Consider the following 20,889-nt stretch of genomic DNA (forward strand, 5'->3'; position numbering starts at 1 on the left):
ACTTTTGGCCTTTTAACATGGGCAGCACCTGCAGGCACTAAAAAAAAAGGGGGGAAACCCACCCGAAAAATGTGGGAAACCATCCCAAAAAGGGGAAAAGAGCCCCAAAAAGGGGGAAAACCCTCCCCAAAAGGGGGGAAAGAGCCCCAAAAAGGAGAGAAACCCTCCCAAAAAAGGGGAAAAGAGCCCCAAAAAGGAGGGAAACCCTCCCAACAAGGGGGAAAGAGCCCCAGAAAGGAGGAAAACCCCCCCAAAAGGGGGGAAAGAGCTCCAAAAAGGAGGGAAACCCTCCCAAAAAAGGGGAAAAGAGCCCCAAAAAGGGGGAAAACCATCCCAAAAAGGGGGGAAAGAGCCCCAAAAAGGAGAGAAACCCTCCCAAAAAAGGGGGAAAGAGCCCCAAAAAGGGGGAAAACATCCCAAAAAAAGCCACGCTGGAGAAAACAGCACTTTTATTTGGTGTGAGAAACCCTAAAATCTGTCAGGTCGGGGGAAGAAGTGAAGCAGGAATGCAGCAGAAACAGGGCCGAGACGCTTTGTGTGGATATTTGGGGTGAAAAAGAGAAATTTCGGGGCCCAGCCCCACATCACCTGGTGCTCAGGATGGAAATGGCGAGGGGAGCTCCCACCCTAAATCCCTTTTTTTCCCCGTTTTTCCCCTAAACGTGGATTTGGGGTGGGATAGAGGCACCCAAGACTCCATTGAGGTGGCTGAGCGGTGTCAAACACCGTGATAAAATTGAGGGAAAAAAAAACAAAAAGAGGAAAAAAGAAGGAAAAACCCCCAAACCCCCCAGGGAGGCAGCACCAAAAAGCACTAAAATCGCCTCCTGCACTGTTTTTCCCCCCAAATTTTGCTTTATTTCCAGGATTACAGGCACAGGAGCAGCACCCCAAAACCCACACAAGGTGCTGGCAGTGCTAACGAGGTAATTAACAGTAGAAAATTAATTAGCACTGACGCTGTTTCCTAAAACTTTTGGGGTTTCCCGGCTGTGGATTTGAGGCAGAAAACGGCAAAAAAAGGGCTCGGGGCCAAACCTGACACCGTGCCCCTTCTGGAAATCGGCGATTTGTGCGCCTGGGGGGCGCCTGCAAATTAATTACTCGGTGATTAATTAACCTCGGGGTCCCACGAGGGGGGAGCTGAGGCTGACGACCCCCAAACCTGTCAAAATCCCAAGAAGAAACCCTCCTGCTTCTGCTCGTTAGCAATTCATTAACGTCGCCGTTCGGGCCCGGCCGTTTATTTTTCCGTGGCGATCCGAAGAGATCCGCGGAGATCCCGGCCATGGGGGGACCGGGGGTGGGTTTTTTGGGGTCAGATTTTGACGATTTGGGCCGAGACGCAGGGGTTGCGGCGCTCGGGGTCGCGGGGCCGCAGCAGGAGGCGCCCGTAGGTGCCGCCCACCCGGCCCTTCGTCAGCCGCCCGGGGTTGAGGCAAACGCAGCCCAGCACGTCCTGGGGGGGGGGGAGAGAGGGGATCGAGTGGGCTGGGATCCAGCAGGATCTTGGGGGATCTACTAGGGGGTTGGCGGAGGGATTGGGGGCTTGTAGGATCGTTGAGGGGCTTGGGGGAGCGATGGGGGCTTGTAAAACGGGCAGAGATTGGGGATCGACTGGGGATCTGGTGGGATCGTAAACCCCACAGGGATTTGGGATCGACTGGGGATGTCATGGGATCAAATGGGGGCTTGTAGGATCGTTGAGGGGCTTGGTGGAATGATGGGGGCTTGTAAAACCGGCAGAAGATTGGGGATCGACTGGGGATGGGGAGGGATCGTAAACCCCACAGGGATTTAGGATCGACTGGGGATCTCGTGGGATCAAATGGGGGCTTGTAGATCGTTGAGGGGCTTAGGGGAGCGATGGGGGCTTGTAAAACCGGCAGAAGATTGGGGATCTACTGGGGATCTGGTGGGATCGACTGGGGGCTCGTAAACCCCAGAGATTTGGGATCGATTGGGGATCTTGTGAGATCGAATGGGTGCTTGTGGGATTGACAGGGGGCTTAGGGGATCAATCAGAAGCTTGTAACCCCCCCAGCACTTTAGGATCAAACGGGGATCTTGTGGGATCTACTGGGAGCTTGTAAAACCTGCAGCGATTGGGAATCTTGAGGGATCGACCGGAGCTCGTAAACCCCCCAGGGATTTGGGATCGATTGGGGATCTCGTGGGATCAAATGGGGGCTTGCAGGATCAACGAGGGGCTTGTAAAATCTCCAGCGGTTTGGGATCAAACAGGAATCTGGTGGGATCGACCGGGGACTTGTAAAACCTGCAGTGATTTGGGATCAACTGGGGATGTTGTGGGGTCGATGGGGGGTTTGTGGGATCAATTGGGGGTTTGGGGAATCAATTAAGAGCTTGTAAAACCCGCAGAGGTTTGGGATCGCTTGGGGATCTTGTAAAACCTGCAAAGTGGAACTGATTTGGGATCTTGTGGGATCGACTGGGGGCTTGTAAACCCCACAGCGATTTGGAGACCTTGTGGGATCGACCGGGGGCTTGCAAACCCCGCAGCAGTTTCGGGCAGTGTTAAAGCGCGCTCGAGGAGGCCGCTGCGTTCTCGCTCTTTAAGGATCGATCGCTTTTTATCGGCGATCCCTGTCAGAGCGATCAATCGATTCCTGTCGGCGACCGATCGATCCCGGGGGCCAACCTTAACGAAGTAGCGCAGCTCCGAGGGCGTGACGAGGACGTGCGGGGTGGCGGGCAGCCAGGCGAAGCGCGCGAAGCTCTCGTAGTCCACGTTGAGCTCCTCCGAAGGCGGGTACAGGGGGTAGTAGCTGGGGGGGGAGGTTTTGGGGAGGAAAAGGGGGATTTTGGGGGTTCGGAGGGGGGTGGGAGGGATGGAAAAGGGGGAATTGGGGGCAGAAAGGGGATTTGGGGCCCCCAAAGGGGAGTTTTAGGGGCAGAAAATGGGCTTTGGGGGCCTAAAGGGGATTTAGGGGTGGAAAGAAGGGTTTAGGGGGCCCAAAGGGGGATTTTGGGATGCCCCAAGGGGGATTTGGGGGCAACAAGAGGGGGATCTTGGGGGCAAATAGGAGATTTGGTGGACCCAAATGAGGTATTAGGGGTGGAAAGGGGGATTTGGGGGGGCCAAGAGGGAAGGTTGGGGCACCCAAAGGGAGGATTTGGGGCCAAAAGGGGGATTTTGGGAGCGATTTGCTTCAGGCTGAGAGTGGCAATCATCTATCGGCCTGACGTGTGCCCCTCTGGAGGGCTAAAACCCCCCAAACCCCCCAAATCCCGTACCTCCAGGGCCAGCAAACCCCAAAAAAAGGCAACCGTGGGACAGATGAAGCGCCGAGGCGCTGTGGGATTTCCCCCTTTCCACCCCAAAGCGGCGCCAGGCACTCACCTCCGCTGCGTCAGGACGTGGCGCAGGATCCGCGTGAACCGGTCCGAGCTCCCCGACGAGCTGCGGGGTTAATTAGGATCCCGGCCTCTTAATTAGGGGGCCAGCCCTAATTAACGGGGTCACGGGGAGCATTCGGGGCCGGATCCTTCCCACCTGATCTCCTCGGCGCCCATGTGGAAGAGGAGGTCGGTGGAGGTGAGGCCGAAGACAGTGCCATCGATGTCCAGGGTGCAGGGGTCCGAGACGAAGAGCACGCGCTGTGGGGAGAGGGGGGCAAACGGACCCCAAATGCCCCTAAATGGCCCCAAATCCTAAACCCAAACGGGCTCAGGGGCGCGAAAAGTCGCAAATCTGCCCCAAAAGGCGCTTGGTTTTCCTTAAATACTGCAAAGTGGGACCTAAAAACCCCAAATCTGCCCCAAAACGCACTCAGTTTTCCTTAAATACTGCAAAGTGGGACCTAGAAACCCCAAATCTGCCCCAAAACGCACTCGGTTTTCCTTAAATACTGCAAAGTGGGACCTAAAAACCCCAAATCTGCCCCAAAACGCGCTTGGCTTTCCTTAAATCCAGGCCCCAAACCTGCCCCAAAAAGCCCTAAATCCACCCCAGAACACCCCAAAATGCCCCAATCCTTCCTATAACTGCCCCAAAGCCGCCCCAGAACCGCCCCCTAGCGCCCCAAACCCAAAAATGACCCTAAAATGCCCCAAACCCGCCCCAATCACACAGAGCTCCCCACAGCCACCCCAAAACCGCCTCCAATTGGAAAAGGAGGCAGAAAAAAAAGCCCCAAAAGAAGGGGGCTGGGATTTTGGGGTGAAATGGGGCGTTATCGGGTCCGTTACCGCTCTGTCCTCCTTGGGCAGCTCGGGGCAGGGGAAGGGCGGCTGCGGGTAAACGCAGTCGTGGTGCACATCCCGGGGCGAGGGCACCAGCACCAGGTGCGGGGCGGCGCTGCCAACGGGGCGAAAAAACGGGATTTAGGGTCAGGGAGGAAAAAAAATTGGGGTTTAGGGGACGGGGAGAAAGAAATTGGGGTTTAGAACTGGGGCTTAGAGAAAAGGGAGGTAAAAAATGGGGTTCAGGGGAATGTGAGATAAAAACAGGGGTTTAGGAAATGGGAAGAAAAAGGGATATTTAGGGGACGGGGAGGAAATAACTGGGGTTTAGGGGATGGGGGAAAAAGGGAGATTTTTTGGAATTTTGGGATTTTGGGGAAGGGGAAGCCGTGGCCCCTACCTTCGGGTCCCTTCTAGGATCATCTTGAGGCAGAGCTTGAAAACGTCGCTGAAGGAGGCGGGGAGCTGGCAGTTCTGGGGGAAAACGAGGGGATTTTGGGGAAAACGAGGGGGTTTGGGACAAAACAAGGGGTTTGGGGGGATTCCTCGTTTCCTCCCGCTTTTAGGGCGCCCCCCGGCCTCCCCAAAAGGAGATGAAACGGCCAAAATGATAAAAACGCCGGGTTCTGACTCATTTTGGGGGCTCGCGACCCCAATCTGCCCCAAATCCACTGGGATAGGGAGGATTTGGGGTGAAAACCGCCATTTTTGTAGGGTCAAGGCCACGAGGGGGGCCCCAGAACCCACAGATTCGCCCCCCCCCCCCCCCCCCCCCCCCCCCTCGGACTCACCTCCACCTGCTCGTGCTTGGCGTCAACGAACGGCCCGAACTGCGAAGAAATGGGGACAAATCAGAGGAAAACGGGGGCAGGCCGGCCCAAAAACTGCCCAAAAAGAGGTATTTTGATGATTTTCGGTCAATAAATTAAGATTTTATCCCCCTGAAGCCATCGGGGCGAACCTCGCTGCAGATTTAACTCCTGGGGGGCTCCAAAAGCACCGTTGGCTCTTAAAAACTGTTTTTTTTTTTTGTTGTTTTGGGATGAAAAAGAGGCTTTTTGGGGTTTTTCCCCCCAAAAAGAGGCTCTCCCCTTAGCAACCCCACAAAACTTCCGTCATTTTAAGTGGGTTTGGGGTCAATTTTAAGGCGGTTCCGCGCCGTAAGCGGGAAGTTTTGGCTCAAAAACGGGGAGGGGGGAGGTCTGCAGGAATTCCGGGGGGGGGTCCTAAGAGAATTTTGGGGGGATTTAAGGAAAATTTAGGGAGTTTGGGGGAAATTTTCAGGGGGGGGCACCCCGCGGACCCTCACCAGGACGCAGACGTCGGGGCGGTCGCGGGCGATGACGTCCAGGAGGTCGGAGAGGGGGTCGAAGGCGACGCTGTCGGAGGTGGCGTAGGGCCCGCAGGCCACCAGCACCGCCCGCTGCTCGGCCCCTGGGGGGTCGGGGGGGGGGTTGGGGGGGGTCTTGGGGACCCCCCAGCACCCCGAAATCCCCTCCCCGGTCCCGTTAGGTTGGGGGGGAGGCGCTGGGGGCTCACCTGTGGCTGGCGGCGGAGGGGAGGGGAAGGGAAGGGGCTGGGGCTGCGGAGGGAAGAAAGGGCCCCAAAATGGGGTGAAACGGCCCCAAAATGGGGTGAAACGGCCCCAAAATGGGGTGAAACGGCCCCCCCCCAGAAGAAACGAAGCCCCAAAAGTGGACCCGAACCCAGAACAAAAGAAAACCAGCCCCCCCCCCTCCCCCCCCAAAAACCCTCCCGGGCAAAGTTGGTTCCCCCAAAATATCCTAAAACCAGCCCCCCACTTCCCCCCCCAAATAGGGACCCCCCAAATCCCCTAAAATGCCCTCTCCCCCCCCCCCCCCCCCCCCGAGTCTCCCTGGTCAAAACTGCCCCCCCCTCAACCCCCCGAAACATCCCCAAAACAGGCACCCCAAAACCCCCCAGCTAAAACCAGGCACCTGAAGACCGGGACAAAATCAGGTTGTCCCCCACCCCAAAAAAAACAGACCCCCCCCCAGTCCCCCCAAAAAACAGACCGCCCCCCCAAATCCCCCCAAAAAACAGACCCCCCGCCCCCCAAATCCCCCAAAACCAGGACTCCAACCCCAATCAAAATTGGGACCCCCCCCCCCAAAATCCCCTCAGCCAAAACTGGGACCCCAAAACCCCTCCAACCCCAAACCAGGGCACCCCCAACCCCAAACCAGCCCCAACCCCACCCTTTTCCCACCCCAAACCCCGCTCACCTCGTAGAGCCTGGACACCACCAACTTCTTCCCGGTGCTGTTGATCCCCTCCACGGCCACGACCTAGGGGGGAAAAAAAAAAATCAATAAAAAAAGGGGGAAAAAAAACCCCAAACCCCAAATTTAGGTGCTTTTAGGGGGGGGGAAACCCGACCTGGCCAGGGAAGAGGGAGAATTCGGGGAGCTCGGAGAGGTCGAGGGGGACGCGGGCGCCCGCGGAGCGCTGCCGGTCGCCCTCCAGCACGGCCGACTTGGCGTTGAGCTTCCCGTTGCTGTCGCAGGCGATTTGGCCCAGCACCGTCACGGGTTCCTGCAAAAACACCCCAAAAAAAAAGGGAAAAAAAGTTAAAAACGTCAATTTTAACAGAGGGATTTGGGACCCGAAAGAGCTTGCCTGGGCCGGGAGGAGCGCCGAGGCGAAGTCCTCGAGGCCGTGGTGGGTCCTGAGTGCGGCGCCGAGCTCCTCGATCCGCCAGCAAAGCACTGAGAGGGGGGGGAAAAATATCAACGCCCCTAAAAAAAAAAACCCTAAAATGCCCCAAAACGAGGGGGTGACCCCCCGCGGGCCCCCCCAGCCTCACCTTCGCGGACGTCGAGGGGTTTTTGGAACATGAATTTGTAGGATTTGGTCAGGGAGTCGTCGGGGGCGGTGAAGAGTTTGGGGGCGCAGCCCCCGGAGCCCCCAAAAAGGGTCTGGGGGACGCCGAAGGAGGCGACCACCTCGCCCCGGCCCCCCCGCGCAGCGTATCGCTCGGGGGGGGTGGCGCTAAATTGGGGGGAAAAACGGGAAAAAAGGTTAAAAAGGTAATAAAGGGGAGGGGGAAAGGGGAAGTGGGGAGGGAGGTTTTACCTGGGGGAGAGGCTGGAGGGGGAGAACAGCGCGTAGGGGCTGCGGGACGAGGGGGGCCGCTTGGGGCGGGGGGTGTCGGGGGGGCCGCCGGGGCGTTTTTGGGTGGTCTGTGGGGAAAAAAGGAGGTTTGGGGTCACTGGGGGGTTTGGGGGGGGAAGGGGGGGGGGGGGAATAGGGAGGATTTGGGGTCAAAATGGGGGGGGTTTGGGTCGCGCCTTGGACGGCGTGGTGTAGGCGTCCAGCAGCTCCTCCTCCTCCTCTTCCTCCTCGTCCAGCCTGGCACCTCGTTAAGGAGTAGAAACGCCTCGCAACCGCCCCAAAATCCCCAAGTTTTGTGGGGTTTTTCTTTTAGGGCGCCCCCAACCCCACCCCAAAGCCCTCCCCGTCAATATTTAGCACTAACAAGGCTTTGCTTCGGAGTCTCCCCCCAAAACCCTCCACGTTTTTCATTTTTACATTGTAACTTTAAAATATTTTTACCCAAAGCAGCCCAATTCTTTCATTTTTTAAAATAAGTTTTGCTTTCTCCCCATGATTTCCCCCCAAAACGATACAGCTCCTGCAAGGAGTGGACGTCGCGGAGGCCGCCATGGCGGCTGCTCGGCCTCCGGGAGGCTCTGCTGCCCCTCTTGGCGAGGACCTGGGGGAAAAAAAGAGGGGTGGGCGCGCGTGGCCCCCTTCTGCCGTCTTTTTGGGGTCTTTTCGAGGTCTTTTTGGGGTCCCCACCTCGTGCTCGAAGGCGGCGAGGCTGTCGAGGGTGAGCTGGGGGTCGAGGTCCTTGCTGGTGACGAAGGCCAGCAGCTCGTTGGCCAGCGGCACGGGGCCCAGCCGGTGCGTCAGGCTCAGCTCCAGCACTGGGGGGGGGGGGGAATGGGGGGGATTTGGGGTCCCACGAGACCCCAAAAGCCTCGGGGGGGGGGGGGGGGGGTGGGGTGAGAGCAGCCCTGCCAGGTGTCACCCCCGCAGAGCCACAAAGCACACCCCCCCCCCCGCTGTGTTCCCTAAATGTTTTCCCTGCGGTAGGCGATACCACCCCAAATGCCTCTCCGACAGCCCCAAAATCGCCTGAATTCCCCCCAAAAGGCTCCTCTGTGGCCCCAAACACCCCCCCGTGACCCTAAGCTGCCCCCTGTGAGCCCAAACTCCCCCCCAGACACCCTCTGTGACCCCTTGGACTGCCCAAATCCCTCCGAAACACCTCCCTGGGACCCTGAAAGCCCCTGAATTGCCCCGAACACCTGCCTGTGACCCCCCAAAAAACACGAATTGCCCCAAACACTACTCTGTGCCCCCGAAAGCCCCCTGAATTGCCCCAAACACCTGCCTGAGACACCAGAATCCCCACAAACCTGCCCCAAATTGCCCCAAACCCTTTTCCTATGACCCTAGAAGCCCCCCAGATCACCCCAAACGCCTTCCTGCGACCCCAAAGCCACCCCAAACTGGCTCGACTCCCCCTCAAATTACCCCAAACACCTGCCTGCAACCCCGAAACCCTCCCAAATCACTTCAAGCCCACCCCAAGTCACCCCAAACTCCCTTCAAATCACCCCAAATCTCTCCCTGTGATGCTGAACCCGCCCAAATTGCCCCAAACCCCTTCCTGTGACCCCAAAGCCACCCCAAACCGACCTAACTCACCCCCAAATGCCCCAAACACCTTCCTGCGACCCCGACCCCCCCCAGTCACCCCAAACACCTGCCTGGAACCCCATACCCACTCCAAATCACCCCAACCCCTCCTCAAATCGCCCCAAATCCCTCTCTGTGACACAGAAGCGCCCTTAAGTCGCCCCAAAGCCCTCCCCCTGTGACCCCAAAACCTCCCTGAATCACCCCAAATCACCCTAAGCGCGCCCCTGGGACCCCAAAACCCCCTGAAACGGCCCCAAAATCCCCTCACACCCGCCCCGCGCCCCCTTCCCCCGGCCCTTACGCTTCTCGGCCACGTCCTCCCCGTCGCAGCGCAGCTCGAAGAGCGCCAGCTCCCGCAGCACCGCCTCGGCCGTTCCCGGCCCCGGTCCCGTTCCCGGCCCCGGTTCCAGCCCCGGCTCCTCCATGGCCGCGCCAAAAATCCCGCGCCGGCGCGCCCCCGCCGCGCTTTACGGCAGCCAGGGGGCGTGGCCTCGCCTTATAAGGGCAGAGCGGCCGCAAGGGGGAGAGGGGCGGGAGGCAGGGGGCGTGGCTATGCAAATTTAGGGTGAGAGCAGCCAACGGGAGAACGAGGGGCGGGGCGTTAAGTGGGGGCACCAGATGGCGGCGTGGCTATGCAGATTTCGGGCGATACTCGCCAACGGGAGAACGAGGGGCGGGGCGATAAAGGGAGAGGGGGCGTGGCTATGCAGATTTATGGCGAGAGTAGCCAATGGGAATGGAGGGGCGGGGCGAGGCTCTTAAAGGGACAGAACTGGCGGGAATTTTTCGGCCCTAATAGGGGCGCTTCTTGGGACCGGGGGATGGGGTCAAGGTGGGGGGGGTTATGGGGTCCCGGGGGGGGCTGGGGGTACCTGGGGAGATCTGGGGGCTGAGGGGGGGTCCAGGGGGCTGGGGGACCCCAAAAGGGAACCCCCAGCTCCCAGGGGTGCGCCCCAAAATGAAGTGGGGGGGGGGTGTAAGAAATGGGGGAAAACGAGCAGGAAAAAGAATTTTAATAGGATTTTTGGTTTTTCGGGGGGGGCACACAGTACAAAATAAGAAGAACCACGCTGGCACCCGGCGGGCGGCAGATCCCTGATTGTGGCACCGGGGGAGGGGGGTCCCCAAAACCTGTCCACCCCCCCCCCCTCCAAAAAAAGTCAGGCGGAGCGACAAAAAGCGCAGAAATTCCCCCAAAACGTCCTCGGGTCAGGCGAACATGGTGAGCTGCAGCCACTGGGGGGAGGGGGGGCGTCAGGGGGGGGCCCGGCCCGGCTTTTTGGGGTGAGACCCCCCTGGTTTGGGGCTGGGGCGCCTACCTGCAGCAGCCCCACGGTGACGACGCCGTCACGGTCCCCGTCCAGCGCCTGGAAGAAGCCTGGGGGGGAATGGGGGAAATTAGGGGGGAAATGGGGTTAATGGGGGAAATTTGGGGGGGAATGGGGTTAATGGGGGAAACTGGGGGGTTAACGGGTGGGTAATAGGGGAAATTGGGGGAAACTGGGGGGAAATTGGGGTGAAATTGGGGTTAATAGGGGAAATTGGGGAGAAATGGGGGGGTAATAGGGGAAATGGGGGGAAATAGGGGAAACGGGGGGAAATTGAGGGGTAACGGGAAATTGGGGATAATGGGGTGAAATTGGGGAAATTGGGGGGGATTAATAGGGGAAATTTGGGGAAATTGGGGGGTAATGGGGAAATTGGGGGGAAATAGGGGAGCAATAGGGGAAGTTGGGGGGAAATAGGGGAAATTGTGGGAAGAATGGGGGGGTAATAGGGGAAATTGGGGAAATTGAGGGGGAATAGAGTAAATTGAGGGGGAATAGGGGGTAAAAGGGGAAATTGTGGGGGGGGAACAGGGAAAATTGGGTGGGAAATGGGGTGGGAATGGGGCTGGGGGATAATGGGGGAAATGGGGGATAATGGGCTGGGTTTAAGGGGAAAGTTGGGCAAACCGGGAGCATTTGAGGTGGAAATTGAACACCCCCCCCTCCCCTTTTCTGCTAAATCCCACAATTTTCCCAACTTTTCCTCTTAAATCGGGTAAAATTGTGAAATTCTGGGAAAACCCATTAAAAACCCCGCAGGAATTAAGGGGAAAGACGGAAACCCCGCAGCATTTAGCGGGAAAAATTCAAAAAAAAACAGGATTTAAGGGGGAAAAACGGGAAATCCTACAATTTCCTGCTAAGCTTCGAGGGTTTTCCACCGTATCCCGCTAAACCCTATTATTTCGAGGGGAAAGTTGGCCAAACTGGGGTTTTTTAGCAGGAAAACGGCGCTCACGGAACATGGTCTCCAGGCGCACGAGGCAGCAGACGAAGTTGTCGAAGTCGATGGCCAGGTCGGGCTCGGCGTAGCGGGTGATGATGAGCTCGTGCAGCTTTTTGTTCAATTTATACCCTTTTAGGGCAAAAAAGAAAAACCCCGATTGTCCCCAAAACGTTGCGGGAGGTGACGTCAGCGGGATTTAACGAGCCCCGAATTAATTAGGGCCGCGTTACCTGCCGCTTCCAGCGCCATTCGCATCTCGTAGGCGCTCATGCTCCCGGACTTGTCCAGGTCGAACTTGCGGAACACGGCCTGCCCGCCGACCCCCAAAACCCCCAAAAATGCCCCAAAACGGGGGGGACGATGGGTCAGGGCCCCCCCCGGGGCCGTCCCGCCGCACCCCGAGCCCCCCAACCCACCAGGTAGTTGCGGATTCGGTTCCACAGGACGTTGAACTCCACCAGCCCCAGCTTGCCGTTGCCGTCTTTCTACGGGGTCGGAAGGGGTTAAGGAAAAGCGCCTGGGCTTCGGGAGCGTTTTGGGGGAAAAAAGGCCTTTTTTGGGACCCCCCCAAGGAGGCGTCGGGGAGGATACGTCCATGAGGTTGACCATGCTGCGGCACGACTCGATGCTGAAGCCTTTGGTGCGGAGATCCTTATCTACGGGGCCAAGAACGCGCTCGGCGTCACAAAATGGCGGCTCGGCCCCGTTCGGAACCCCCCGTTATAGGTTTTTTTGGGGGCCAAACCGCGCATTTTTGGTCAAAATCCCCCCGTTTGGGGCTTACGTTTGCCGATGATGCGGTTGAGGATGGTCTGAAGCTCGGTGACGCTGATTTCCATGTCCTGGGGGGGGGAAATGGGGGCGGTTGGTGTCGGCCCCGCGCCCCCCGCGCCGCGCTCCCCGCGTTCCCCTTACCGGCCCCGCGAGCTGCTTGAAGAGCTGCTTGAAGTTGGCGTCGATCTCGCTTTCCGAGAGCACTTTCTGGGGGAAAAAAGGGCGGTTTTGGGTCAAAGGGGTGAGGGGGAGGAAGGGATAGCATCGTTCGGGGGATCCTCACCTCGTCCGGCAGCGTCGCCTGGATCTTGTCGTCCATTTCCCTGCGGGGGGGAGGGAAAAAAAAAGGGGGATGGGGGCCGTTGGGGAGCGGGGTCGCTAGCGCTAACGGGGCGCCGCTAACGGGGCGCCGCTAACGAGGCCGCTTACTCAGTGTCGGCTCTCTTCTCGGAGAAGACGCGGAGGACGAAGTCGCCCTCCTTGTTGGGCTCGAAGGTGGAGGGCACGACGATGTACTCGCCGGGCGGCAGGCGGAAGCGGGTGCTCACCTCGCGCAGGTTGATGAACTGCTCCGAGCGGGCGCGCGACGCGTTGGCCAGGAAGAAATCCCGCTTGAGGTGCACGCCCGACTGCCCCGCCAGCTGCCGCGGGGGGGGGAAAGGGGGGCAGAAGTCAGAAAAGGCCCGGAACGCACCCAAAACTGGCCCTAAACGGCCCCCGATTGCCCAAAACGCGCCCCGAAAGGCTCCAAATGCCCCCAAAATGCACAAAATGGGCCCCAAATGCCCCCAAAAACACCCAAAATGCTCTCAGAAACGCCCAAGACGCCCCCAGAAACGCCCAAAATGCACAAAGTGCCCCCCAGACTTCACCGAATAACCCCAGAAATGCCCCCAACGCTCACAAATGTCCCCCAAAATACCCCAAATGCCTCCAAAAACACCCAAACGGACCCCAAAAAAGCGCCCCTGAAACCGCCCCAAGCGCCCCAAATGCTCTCAAAACACTGCGAATGGCCCCAGGAACACCCTAAATGCTCCCCAAACTAACCCCTAAACACCCCAAATGGCCCCCAAAACATCCTAAATACACCCTAAATGCCCCCAAAACATTCCAAATGGCCCTCAAAACATCCTAAACATCCCCAAAAAACCCGTAACATCCCAAATGCTCCCCGAAATGCCCCCCAAAAAACCCCCCCCAAAAAACCCCCAAACACCCCCCAAATGCCCCCAAACATCCGAACATCCCCAGAAACACCCAAAACGCTCCTCAAATGGCCCCAAACCCCCCAAAACACCCCAAACGCGCCTAAAACCACCCCGTATGCCCGCAAACATCCCATACACCCCCGAAACCACCCCAAACGTGTCCCCAAATGCCCCCCAAACCCCCCCCCCCCAAACCCCCCCACGTGCTTTCCCGTTTCGCTCTCGGCCGCTGCTCCGGGTGCCGGCAGCGTCGCACCCACCTCCGGAGGGACCTGTGGGGACGGGGCACAAGAGGTGAGGCCGGCGGCGACATCGGGGGACGCCGGTGACACCGGGGGGCCACCGGGGGGGCCGCAGGTACCTCGTAGACAGCGAAGCCGATGGTCTCCATGTCCTTGCCGTAGCGGCGCTCGCGGCGCCGGTGCTTCTGCATCAGCGCCAGGAGGAAGCTGCAGCCCGGCTCCCGCCCGCCCGCCTCGTCCCCGTCGTCGTCCACCTCCTCCAGCTGGATCTTGAACTGCGGGTTGATCCAAAAAGTGGCTGCGGGAGGGGGGGGGGGGAAAAAAAGGGGGAAAAAGGTGAAAACAGAGACAAGGGGGTGGTTTGAAGGGGGCGGCTCGCACGCCGGGGCGCACCGGGGTAGTTGCGGCAGCCGCCGGCCGTGCTGCCGCGGCGCCAGGTGCCGTCGTAGAGCCGCGTGTTCCACTTGCGGAATTTGCGGGACTGGAGGGCGTCCGGGGTGAGGTTGCAGATCTCCAGGCGGGTGAATTCCCGTAGGAAATCCCGGAAAGCCATCCTTGGGGGGGAGGAGGAGGAGGAAGGTTTGTTCCCCCTCCGTCCTCCGGCTCAAAGCGGCCGCTTTGGGGTTTTTTTGCCCCGTTTCGGTGCTGACCAGAATTCGCCGTCCTCCATTTTCACCATCAGCTGCTGCCTCAGCGCTGGCTCCACCGCGTTCCACTCGGACGAGCTGCGGGAGAGAGGGGGGAAAGGTGAAACCCCACAAGGCCACTTCGTTAATTAGCGCTAACGAAGGCGCTCGGGGCGGGCGGGGGGGCTTACTTGTCGCTCCAGGGCCCCGTCCACTCCACCTCGCCCCAGGGGTTGCGCATGCGGATCAGGTCCAGGGCTTGGCCGCGGTAGTTGATCTGCAAAGGGAGGCGTCAGGCCCAAAAAGTGATGATGTTGACCCAAAACGGGCCCGTTTTGGCCCAAAAGAGACAGTTCAGGCGCAAAAAGCGCCACTTTCAGCCCCAAAAGTGCCACTTTCGGCCCAAAGAGCACCAACTTCAACCCTAGAAGTGCCAGCTTTGACCCCAAAAGCCCCACCTTTGACTCAATAAGTGTCATTTTCAACCCAAAATGTCAACTTCAATCCTAAAAGCCCCAACTTTGACTCAAAAAGCCCCACTTTTGACCCCAAAACATCATTTTCAAGCCAAGAAGCCCCCATTTCAATCCCACAGGCCCCACCTTTGACCCTAAAAGCCCCACTTTTGACCCAAAGAGCGCCAAGTTTGACCCTAAAAGTGCCAACTTTGACCTCAAAAGCCCCAACTTCAGCCCCAAGAAACCCTAATTCAACCTCACAGGCCCCAATTTTGACCCAAAGTGCACCAACATTGACCCTAAAAGCCCCAATTTCGATCCCAAAAGCCCCGATTTCAACACGAAATGCCGACTTCAACCCTAGAAGTGCCAACTTCGATGCAAAAAGTACCTATTTCAACCCCAAAAAACCCTGTTTTGGCCCCGAGAGACTGTAATTCAACCCAAAAAGCGCCAATTTTGACCCAGAAAGCCCCAGTTTTGACCCAAAACGGCGCCGGCTCTCACCTGCCTGGCTCCCGTCACCGAGTAGGCGTGCCCCTTCACCAGCTTCTTGAACGTCACCGCCTCCATGTCGAAGGCGCTCGTTATCTGCGAGGGACCAAGCAAACGACCCCGTTCCGGCGTCGCGCCCCCCTCCCCCCACACCCCAAAAACCGCCTTTTTTCACCCCGAAACGCAGCGGGAGACTGACATCGATGGAGCAGCCGAGCAAGGAGCCCCGCTCCAGCGCCTTGAGGATGATTTGGTAGAGGTCTCGGGGCGGCTTGCGCAGGTCGTACCACTCGGTCACGCCGCCGGTGAAATCCTCGAAGCCCTCCGAGGTGCTGCCGCCCGACAGCGCCTCGTAGCAGCCGTTCACCCTACGAGGCGGGGGGCAGGTGAGCCGTTTCGGGGCTTTTTCGCCCCAAAACAAGGGGGGGGGGAAGAGGGAAGGCGTACTTGGCGTAGGCTTTCTCCAGCAAGGCGCTCCAGAACTCGGTGCCCTCGGCGGAGTGGACGAAGAGCAGCTTGCCGTCCTTGGTGGGCAGGTAGTCGTCCACCACTACGTCCAGCCACTCGCCGAACTGCCAGATCTAGGAGGAAGAGGAGGAGGAGGAAGAGGAAGGCGAGGCCGAAGATGGCCCCCCACAACCCCAGGGGGGCGCTGGGGGTCCCCCTTGTTCCTGCCGCCAACGGTAATTCAAAAAAAAAAAACCACAAAAAACACCTCACGTCGCTTTATAAATCCCGATCAAACGGAGAAAACTGAGCCCTGACGGTGATCGCCGGTCCCAAACCGGCCTTTTTTTAGGGGAAAATCACCATTTTGGGGGCGCCGCAGTGCCAGGAGGGGGGACCCGGGGGTTGTTTCGGGGCAGAAAGCGGCCGTTTTGGTGTCGGCAGCGTTAAGGAAGCCCCACCTGGAAGTGGAAGATGCCGGCGTAGCCGTGCTGGAAGCTCTGCCCGTGCGGCACCACGCGGTGCAGGATGGTTTCGTTCAGCGTCAGCGAGGCGATGGCCGCCAGCAGCCAGCAGTCACCTGCGGGGGTTTTGGGGGAAAAAACGCCTTTTTCCGGCCGCCCCATAGCTTTCCCTCGGCCCCAGAGATCCGTTAGGGGCGCTCAGGGGAGGTTGCGGCCGTCCCTGTTGCGGCTGAACCTGTTTAATGTGACCGAGCCCGCTCCGGCGGCGGCACCGCGGTGGAAAACAACCCTAAAATTCCCTGATTTGAGGCAAAAAAAGTGAGGAAAAGATTAAAAAAAAAAAAAAAAAAAAGGAGTTAAAGGCACTTACCCAGTGCTCCCTGGCAGATATCAGTGCGCGTGGCCCCGTCCACGATGAACTGCGGGCGCGAGCACAGCTCCTGGGTGGCGAAAAGAGAAGGCAACGGCCCCAAAATCAGGAAATGCGTGTTTTTCAGGATAAAAACAGAAAAAACTGAGGGTTTGCTCACCGTGGGCCTCATCCACTGCACGCCGCGGGTTTTGGAGGAGCCGGGGCCGAGCTCCTTGAAGCCGAGCGAGGCCGGGGCCGGGGGGAAGGCGTCGTCGCGGAAGAGGGAGCCGGAGCGCAGGCAGGTGTCGCGCAGCGCGGCGAAGTCCTGGCCCTGGTAGCGCACGGCGTTCTCGTGGCGGCCCAGCCCCAGCGCCTTCGCCCGCTCCCGCTGCACCTGCGCCGAGACGCCCGTGCAGTACACCGGCACCACCGGCGCCTCCGCCATCCTGCCGGGGGGGAAACGGGGGAACCTGAGCCCTCGGCGTCTGGGTTCGAGAGATCCGGGAGCCGAGGATGGGCCCCGGGTCGAGGCAGCGGGATTTGGTTTCCCCCGATTTGTTCCCCGATTTGGGCAGCCGAGGATGAGCCCCGAATTAAAAGACCGGGATTTGGTTTTCCCCGAATTGCTCCCCAATTTGGGCAGCCGAGGATGAGCCCCAAATTAAAAGACCGGGATTTGGTTTTCCCCGAATTGTTCCCCAATTTATGGAGCCGAGGATGAGCCCCGAATTAAAAGACCAGGATTTGGTTTTCCCCAAATTGTTCCCCAATTTATGGAGCCGAGGATGAGCCCAGAATTAAAGCACCGGGATTTGGTTTTCCCCGAATTGTTCCCCAATTTGGGGAGCCGAGGATGAGCCCCGAATTAAAGCACTGGGATTTTGTTTTCCCCGATTTGTTCCCCGATTTGTTCCCCAATTTATGGAGCCGAGGATGAGCCCCGAACTCAAACACCAACATTTTGTTTTCCCCAATTTGGGGAGAAGAGGACGAGCCCCGAATTAAAGCACTGGGATTTCGATTTCCCCAATTTGGGACCAAAGAGCGAGCCCCAAAATAAAACACCGACGTTTTGATTTCCCCGATTTGGGGAGAAAAGTGGGAGCCCCGAATTAAAACACCGGGATTTTGATTGCCCCAATTCTCCCCCAAATCCCGGAGCCGAGCCCCGATTAAAATCTGTACGTTTCGCTTTCCCCGATTCAGGAGCAAACGAGGAGCCCCCAATTAAAGCCGCGTCTCCCCATGCTCATTAATACCCTGGTAATTAGCCTCAAGAGGGCTAACGAGGGCTGCTGGCCCCCAGCCGGCGGGGCTGGAGAGCGTTTTGGGGTTTTTGGGGGCGTTTTAGTCCGCTTTGGGGTCACAGCTGGGAGCGCCTGGGAAGAAAAAGGAGTTATTAGGGTTTTTGGTTTTCCCTATTTCTGCCTTTTCTCCCCCAAAAAACCCGGCTGGGTGGGTTGTGGTAGCGCCTGAGCATCCATTACGAGCTCGTTTTGGGGAAAACAATGAGATTTTGGGGCAAAACAATGAGATTTTGGGGGAAAAGGGGCTGCGAGTTGAGCGGTATAACCTTGTGAACGCCGCGTAAAAAGTACCCAGAAAAAGCAAAAAGGGGGAAAAAAAAAACTAGGCCCCAAAAGGAGGGGAAACGGCCCCAAAAGGGAGGGGAAACGGCCCCAAAAGAACGGGTCTGGCGAGTCTGGGCGTGTGTCACGGCCGCTCCCTGCGCCCGTTAGAGCTGCGAAGGGCGTAATTAAGCTTCCGGGAGTTTAATTAAGGCCTAGGGGGGTTAATTAAAGCCCGAGGGGGGGGGTAATTAAGGTCTGGAGGGGTTCACGAAGGATGGGGGGGGGGGGGGGTTAAGGAGTTGGGGGCTTCCTTAAGAAGTTGGGGGCTTCCTTAAGGACTGGGACAGTTAATTAAGGACTGAGGGGAGTTCATTAAGGACTCAGGGGTTAATTAAGGACTGAAGGGTCTTCAATAAGGACTGGGGGGGCTTAATTAAGGATTGGGATCTTAATTAAGGACTAGGGGGGCTTCCTGAAGGACTGGGGGGCCTAATTAAGGACTAGGGGGTCTAATTAAGGACTGGGGGGGGTCTTCATTAATGACTGGGGGGCTTAATGAAGGACTGGGACATTAATGAAGGACTGGGGGGCTTCATTAAGGACTGGGGGGCTTCATTAAGGTCCGGGGGGGGAGGCTTAATTAAGAACTGGGAGGCTGAGTTAAGGACTGGGGAGGCTTAATTAAGGAGCAGGGGAACTTAATTAAGGACCGGAGGGCTTAATTAGCGCTGCAGGAAGGCGAGAGGCAGGTTGGTGACCCCGCAGCCCGGCGTGCCCCGAAAGCAGCGATTAAACCCCCCCAAACCCCCCTAAATTGACCCCAAAATGGGGGGGGGGGAAGCCTCAACCCCCCCCCCCCAGAGGAACGTGGGGCCTAGCGCGCCCCAGCCCCTTACACCCCCCCGAACGCCCCGTTAACGAGCTCCCCGTTAACGAGCTCCCCGTTAACGAAGCCCCCCACCCCTCCCCGGGTGTTTTTGGGGGGCGAAGGGACCCAAACCCACTTGTTTTCAGCCCGGTTTGGGGAGGAAGCGTCCCGGCAGGTGCCGCAGGGCGAGGGCTCAACCGGCGGCGGCCGCTTCGCCTCCCGTCAGGGGAAAACGACCCCAAAAGCCCCCACCCCAAAAAAAAAAAACCCGCTAAATCCCGAGGGGAAACCCTCCAAAGCCCAAATCCCTCTCGTTTCTCCCCAAAACAGGCTCAAATCCCCCGACAAAAAAAACAAAAACAACAAAAGTTTCCCGGTTCAACCAGGGCTCCCCCCTCCGCGGGGGAAGCAGCCCCCAGAAGGCCCCGATTTGGGGTTTTTCTCCCTCCCCCCCCCCCGGTTTTGCCCGCTTTTGCCCTTTTCCGCCCCAATTTGGCGGCGAGCGGAGTTGTGTAAGCGAGTTGGCGAGCGGGGAGCGATCGCGCCCGTCCCCCTGCCCGGGGTTTGTTTTTTGGGGTGGGGTGCGGGGGGGGAGGACAGGGACGTACCTCGATTTGGGGGAAGGGGGGAGAGGGGAAGGGGGGAGCGCCGCCAAAGTCGCCGCTTTTGGGTAAAACCGCCCCAAACGGGAAAAACTGAAAGGAAAAGGACCCGAAAGCGCCCCAAAGGCTTCCTGGAGCTGGGAGGCGAGGCCGGGCCTCCGCCGAGGCTCCTCCCTGCCAGCTCCTCCCTCGAGGACACGGGGGTGGGGGGGGAAAAAGGGGAAACGGGGTGAAAAAAGGGGATTTTGGGGGCGCTGAGGTGGGAGGGGGGGGAAGGGGAAGGGCTTTGGGGTGGGTTCTGGGGGTTTTGGGTGCGGCCGCTGCTGCGGGTTTTGGTCCGCAGTGCTGCAGGGGTGGGGGGGGGAGCAGGGACGGGGGTGGCGCTGCGCGACTCGCGTGTGTGGGGCCGGGACACGCGTGTGGGAGGCGTGTGTGGGCCGGGACACGCGTGTGGGAGGCGTGTGTGGGGCTGGGACATACGTGTGGAAGGCGTGTGTGGGGCCAGGACACGCGTGTGGGAGGCGTGTGTGGGGCTGGGACATACGTGTGGAAGGCGTGTGTGGGGCCAGGACACGCGTGTGGGAGGCGTGTGTGGGCTGGGACACGCGTGTGGGAGGTGTGTGGGGTCGGGACACGCGTGTGGGAGGTGTGTGGGGCCAGGACACACGTGTGGGAGGCGTGTGTGGGGCTGGGACATGCGTGTGGGAGGTGTGTGTGGGGCCGGGACACGCATGTGGGAGGTGTGTGTGGGGTCGGGACACGCGTGTGGGAGGTGTGTGGGGCCGGGACACGCATGTGGGAGGTGTGTGTGGGGTCGGGACACGCATGTGGGAGGTGTGTGGGGCAGGGACACACATGTGGGAGGTGTGTGGAGGGCGGAACACGTGTGTGGGAGGTGTGTGGGCTGGGACACGCGTGTGGGAGGTGTGTGGGCTGGGACACGCATGTGGGAGGCGTGTGTGGGGCCGGGACACGCGTGTGGGAGGCATGTATGGGGCTGGGACATGCGTGTGGGAGGTGTGTGTGGGGTCAGGACACGCGTGTGGGAGGTGTGTGGGCCGGGACACGCGTGTGGGAGGTGTGTGTGGGGCAGGGACACGCGTGTGGGAGGTGTGTGGAGGGCGGGACACGTGTGTGGGAGGTGTGTGTGGGCTGGGACACGCGTGTGGGAGGTGTGTGGGGTCGGGACGCGTGTGGGAGGTGTGTGTGGGCCAGGACACGCGTGTGGGAGGTGTGTGGAGAGTGGAACACACGTGTGGGAGGCATGTGGAGGGTAGGACACGCGTGTGGGAGGCATGTGTGGGGCTGGGACACACGTGTGGGAGGTGTGTGGAGGGCGGGAGACGTGTGTGGGAGGTGTGTGTGGGCTGGGACACGCGTGTGGGAGGCGTGTGTGGGCTGGGACACGTGTGTGGGAGGCGTGTGTGGGGCTGGGACATACGTGTGGAAGGCGTGTGTGGGGCCAGGACACGCGTGTGGGAGGTGTGTGGAGGGTGGGACACATGTGTGGGAGGTGTGTGTGGGCTGGGACACGCGTGTGGGAGGCGTGTGTGGGCTGGGACACGCGT

At 59.2% G+C, this 20,889-nt stretch overlaps 2 protein-coding genes across 3 annotated transcripts; both read right to left on the reverse strand.

Moving 5' to 3' along the window:
- Positions 1-432: 432 nt before the first annotated feature.
- On the reverse strand, positions 433-9,745 carry LOC106049808 (DNA polymerase alpha 2, accessory subunit). The gene is made up of 18 exons (XM_066989320.1): positions 9,239-9,745; positions 8,029-8,156; positions 7,857-7,942; positions 7,518-7,578; positions 7,303-7,409; positions 7,034-7,218; positions 6,847-6,935; positions 6,607-6,762; positions 6,453-6,515; positions 5,746-5,788; positions 5,516-5,640; positions 4,998-5,036; positions 4,607-4,680; positions 4,213-4,321; positions 3,518-3,621; positions 3,365-3,424; positions 2,663-2,789; positions 433-1,459 (listed from the first exon to the last, which is right to left on the reverse strand). Exons 1-18 carry the CDS (start codon positions 9,360-9,362, stop codon positions 1,319-1,321), a joined length of 1,821 nt encoding a protein of 606 aa, XP_066845421.1. The 5' UTR covers positions 9,363-9,745; the 3' UTR covers positions 433-1,318.
- Positions 9,746-9,933: 188 nt separating this feature from the next.
- LOC136789296 (calpain-1 catalytic subunit) lies at positions 9,934-19,463 on the reverse strand. Of its 2 annotated transcripts, XM_066989318.1 has the most exons (22): positions 19,328-19,463; positions 16,459-16,726; positions 16,299-16,368; positions 15,926-16,044; positions 15,465-15,598; positions 15,217-15,385; positions 15,030-15,113; positions 14,256-14,341; positions 14,089-14,163; positions 13,832-13,992; positions 13,558-13,736; positions 13,457-13,468; positions 12,415-12,626; positions 12,269-12,308; positions 12,127-12,192; positions 11,996-12,053; positions 11,803-11,867; positions 11,628-11,696; positions 11,442-11,520; positions 11,224-11,340; positions 10,257-10,315; positions 9,934-10,173 (listed from the first exon to the last, which is right to left on the reverse strand). In XM_066989318.1, exons 2-22 carry the CDS (start codon positions 16,723-16,725, stop codon positions 10,147-10,149), a joined length of 2,148 nt encoding a protein of 715 aa, XP_066845419.1. In that variant the 5' UTR covers position 16,726; positions 19,328-19,463; the 3' UTR covers positions 9,934-10,146. The 2 variants fall into 2 exon arrangements, with proteins under 2 accessions (XP_066845419.1, XP_066845420.1); XM_066989319.1 differs by lacking the exons at positions 13,457-13,468; positions 13,558-13,736; positions 13,832-13,992; ... (7 more) ...; positions 16,459-16,726; positions 19,328-19,463 and adding an exon at positions 13,404-13,422.
- Positions 19,464-20,889: the final 1,426 nt, after the last annotated feature.

The sequence above is a fragment of the Anser cygnoides genome, unplaced genomic scaffold, assembly GCF_040182565.1.
Source record: "Anser cygnoides isolate HZ-2024a breed goose unplaced genomic scaffold, Taihu_goose_T2T_genome scaffold_43_1, whole genome shotgun sequence".
Classification (NCBI taxonomy): Eukaryota; Metazoa; Chordata; class Aves; order Anseriformes; family Anatidae; genus Anser; species Anser cygnoides.

Bases quoted from the DNA above. Each gene is read 5' to 3' on its own strand.
- LOC106049808 (XM_066989320.1), bottom strand. From the start codon at position 9,362: ATGGAGGAGCCGGGGCTGGAACCGGGGCCGGGAACGGGACCGGGGCCG. The intron at 6,936-7,033 runs GTGAGGCTGGGG...CCCCCCTCTCAG, and splicing joins ACCCCTCGACGTCCGCGAAG to TGCTTTGCTGGCGGATCGAG. The intron at 3,622-4,212 runs GTAACGGACCCG...CTCTCCCCACAG, and splicing joins TGCCCAAGGAGGACAGAGCG to CGCGTGCTCTTCGTCTCGGA.
- LOC136789296 (XM_066989318.1), bottom strand. From the start codon at position 16,725: ATGGCGGAGGCGCCGGTGGTGCCGGTGTACTGCACGGGCGTCTCGGCG. The intron at 14,164-14,255 runs GTAAGCCCCCCC...TCTCTCCCGCAG, and splicing joins ACGGGGCCCTGGAGCGACAA to CTCGTCCGAGTGGAACGCGG. The intron at 11,341-11,441 runs GTAACGCGGCCC...TTGCCCTAAAAG, and splicing joins AATGGCGCTGGAAGCGGCAG to GGTATAAATTGAACAAAAAG.